This window comes from Meleagris gallopavo, chromosome 19 (genome assembly GCF_000146605.3).
Source record: "Meleagris gallopavo isolate NT-WF06-2002-E0010 breed Aviagen turkey brand Nicholas breeding stock chromosome 19, Turkey_5.1, whole genome shotgun sequence".
NCBI classification, from domain to species: Eukaryota; Metazoa; Chordata; class Aves; order Galliformes; family Phasianidae; genus Meleagris; species Meleagris gallopavo.
Window position 1 is genome coordinate 8,641,646 of NC_015029.2, and position 3,786 is coordinate 8,645,431.

At 43.1% G+C, this 3,786-nt stretch overlaps 1 protein-coding gene across 1 annotated transcript; it reads right to left on the reverse strand.

The window, feature by feature from the left end:
- Positions 1 to 1,394: 1,394 nt before the first annotated feature.
- Positions 1,395 to 3,780, reverse strand: ZBTB6 (zinc finger and BTB domain containing 6). The gene has a single exon (XM_003211354.4). The coding sequence runs from the start codon at positions 3,777 to 3,779 to the stop codon at positions 2,496 to 2,498; it is 1,284 nt and encodes a 427-aa protein (XP_003211402.2). The 5' UTR covers position 3,780; the 3' UTR covers positions 1,395 to 2,495.
- Positions 3,781 to 3,786: the final 6 nt, after the last annotated feature.

Below are 3,786 nucleotides of genomic sequence, written 5' to 3' on the forward strand. Positions count from 1 at the left end.
CAATCCGCTAGCGCCTCCCCGCGGTCTTTCAGCGTGCCCCGCCAGGTACCTGCTGCTGCTGTTATCTTAAAATTAAATTCATCACGTTGTAATGACTCTCCAGAAGGAGAGGGAGGGGCTAAACTGTCGCGGTGCTCAAGGAGATTCCCGCACCTGGCGGGAACGGCCGAGGCGCTGAGGAGACGCGCAGGGCGGGAACGCGCTGCAGGGCCGCTCGGAATGGATCGAATGTGATGCGAAGGAGTAAGCGTTCCTGAAACGATGTGCAGTTCTATGTCCATGACAAGCAGTTACATGTACGGAGAGGGGACAGGGAACACCTTCAGTGAGGACGTGCTTAGCAGCAGGCTTGGCATCTGGCACAGCTCTGCGCACCCTGAAACCGTCCGACTGCGGCTGCCAAAGGCGCCATGCGCGGCTCAGCCCGGCCACACACAGAAACACACACACACAGAAACACACACACACAGAAGCACACACACACAGAAACACACACACAGGCCCTGGTTCTGTCGCATAACTGCACGTTTATTGAACTACAATGATCTCTTTTTTTTTTTTTGTCTTTTCCAAAATGCGAGGCTGTTGCACAAGGTGACTCCCAAATGAATGTCACTACTGGACAAAAGAGGTGATTGTAATTCACACTTTAACCAGCTGCTTATTCTGGGTGTGTCACTTTTGTCACTACTCATAAAGACATGGATAGGCAGATGTAGCATGTGTGTTCCAATGAACTAATGCAATGGAATCTTTCACAAAATCTTCACACATCTTCAACTGATATGAAGTCAAACATTTTAATGAAGTTTTGGAGGAATATAGCTCAGTCAGCTTTAGAAAACACAACTTGTCCCTTTTGACTACATGATTTTTGAGGAAGGCATACACATACAGCTTAATGTGAAAGGGAATCCGCAAATATCGTCACAATCCAACTAACGCACACTTATGTATTGAATTAAATCAAACGAAGAACTTTAAAAGTACCCAATGAAACAAGTTTTTTAAAAAGCTTCTCAGTGGAAGTTTGCGAAGATAGTGCTAAAGCTGGCATAGCTGATCATTTCCATTACAGGTAGTAACAGGAAACTGCACTGCGTGCACTGTACATGCGCAGCCCTTGGTGTAACTGATAAATAAAACCCCAACCAACGACCAATTACAATCATTGAGAATGAAATTAAATCAAACCTGTTAACTGGCATTAAAAGTTGTTGTCTTGTATTTTAAAAACAGCCATGCTATGGAGCACAAATGTGATACTTCTGGACTCAGCAAGAGTTTCACAACAGCATCTGTCAACCTTGAAGGAAAGTGTGTCCACATGTGATACAGACAAGATTAAGAACTGCTTTCTGCTAACTGGAGAATCTGATGTAAGTACAATTACCTCATAACAACAACTGAGTCAATTCTTTATTCATTTCACGTTAAGTGCAAGAAACATATACCAGTCAAAGACAAGTACAGGATAAAGATTCTGCATTACAGGGGTTCACTGCTTGTGATGAAACTCAAATAACTTTTGATAAAGTACAAACACAGCTATCCAAACACACAGTTACTGTTTTACAGTATCACAGAATTAGAAGATCTCTATGTCTAAGTAGTTCTTTTTAAGATACAATGGATTGCTTTTCAAAACGAACATAGCAAGTGTTATTATATAATAGCATACAGTTTATGTTTTCACATTAGTATATGTATCTAAGATTTGTAAGAAAACAAAGACAAATCTTACAGCTCAGCAAATGGGCCTAACTTAATCAGAGTAAGTCAAACAGGCACTAAACACTGGTATGACAGAAGAAATGATATGGAGAGAGAAATCTAGAAAAATTCAGATCTCATTCATAAAACTGAATGCAAGTCCTTCTAATGAGAGTATCCAGTTAAAAAAAAATGAAATGAACTGCAATGCAATACTTTTTTGTTCTCTTTTACCAATTCTCTATTTGCAAAAGGCAACTTGAGTATGAGCACATGCCTTTCTTCTCTTGAATGATCCAGCAAAGTTCAGTCAAGGAAGGAGATGACATCACCATAATTATGCATGAATACAGTGGGGGTGACTGACTTGCTGAATATCTATAAACATCTCTTAGCCATTATAGATCAGGAGTGTCACAGCTCAGGCTTCAGCTTATTGCAATGTCAGTAAAAGTTTAAAAATTGGCAGTGTCTGCCCTTGAAACAAAGGAGTGCAAAACATCATTAAGAGATAATAATTAGAACATTTCAGGGATGTTACAAGACAGGCATGAAACTGTTTCCTGTGTTTTGCCATTTACTTTCAATTAATAAACTAATAAAAAGTCCTTTTGAGGGCTTACAGCAACAGCAGCCCTCACACAAGATGGCTGTTCTCAGGTCCTGACTGATCACCAATCACATATTTTTCCTTTTCTCCATTCTGTGGGGATCTGCTGAACGTGTACAATTTCACCAGATAGAAGCTTTTTGTGGAGCCTGGCTCCACACCCACTCACCTATTAATCACAATCTATTTCAATTTTTGTAATAGTATTCAGGTTTGGTTTTTCGCTGCTACTCCTTCCGTGAACAGATGTTAGGTGCTTTTTAAGAGCAGACTTGTGTTTAAAGTCCATGTCACAGCAATGACACTTGTAGGGCCTGTCACCACTGTGTATGTTCAAGTGATCCTGCAGAGTACTTTTGGCAGTGAACGTCTTCAAGCACACCATGCATTGGAACGGGCGGATACCCATATGGCCCCGGATGTGTCTGTTGAGATTCTTTTTTTGTGTAAATGTTTTACCACATTGCAAACACAAGAAAAGCTTGTGCATTTTTAGATGTCTGAGATAGTTCTCAAGGTGCAAAAATCCTCTTGGACACTTCGGACATTGGTTCCGCCACAAATTATCAGAATCATCCAGATTTTGAAACCCATTTATCTGAGTCGAAGTCCCCTCTGGATTGTCAGTGACAAAAGCCTGAGCGTGAGTTCCTGACATTTCTGTATTTCTGCTTTCAACTGTAGAATTTATCAAGGAGTGCTGGGTTTCGGGAAAATATAAGTTTGTTTTAGAGGAGTTGCAAGGCTGAGGAAAATGATCATTTTCCACATTGGGTACGTTCATAGAATCCATTCTGAAGATACATATTTCATCATCCTTATATCCTATTTCAACTGTCGATATGTCCGGGGTCCCTGTGTCTTTTCTTTCTGAGCCCAAACACTGTGCTGCAGGCTGCAAGTTATCCCCCTTCTCCTGTTTAACAGAGAATTCTAAATTAACTGGGCTATCTTCATAAATCTCAATTATTTCACAGTCTTTATCCGAAACATCATCCTTGCTCCTCAGCTCAGTGTCAGAGGAATGGCACTTCTCTGCAGCCTGGCTGCTATTCTCCATGGAAGCGTCGATTTCCAGGTATTTCGACAGCGCCTCGCTGCACTTCTCCACAATGTGGACCATCTGGAGGTAGCTGGCGGCAGTCAGGTACTTCAGGAGCTCCTTCCTCTTGACCTCCAGCGCACCCGTGTAGCAGGAGAGCAGCAGCTTCCTGCCCACCTCGGCGCTCTGCAGGATGGTGATTCGCACCTGCCTGGACTGGTTGAGCAGGAACTGATCCCTCATGAACGTGGAGCAGGCGGCAAAGATCACCTTGTGCCCGTGGAACTCGGTGTCGTTGATGTAAATGGAGACGTCGCAGAAGAGGTTCTGCTGCCGCAGGAGGTTCATTTTCTGCAGCACCGCATCTCCCTGCTGCTCGAACTGGAAGCGCAGCACCTCCGAGTCCGCGGCCATGGCGCCG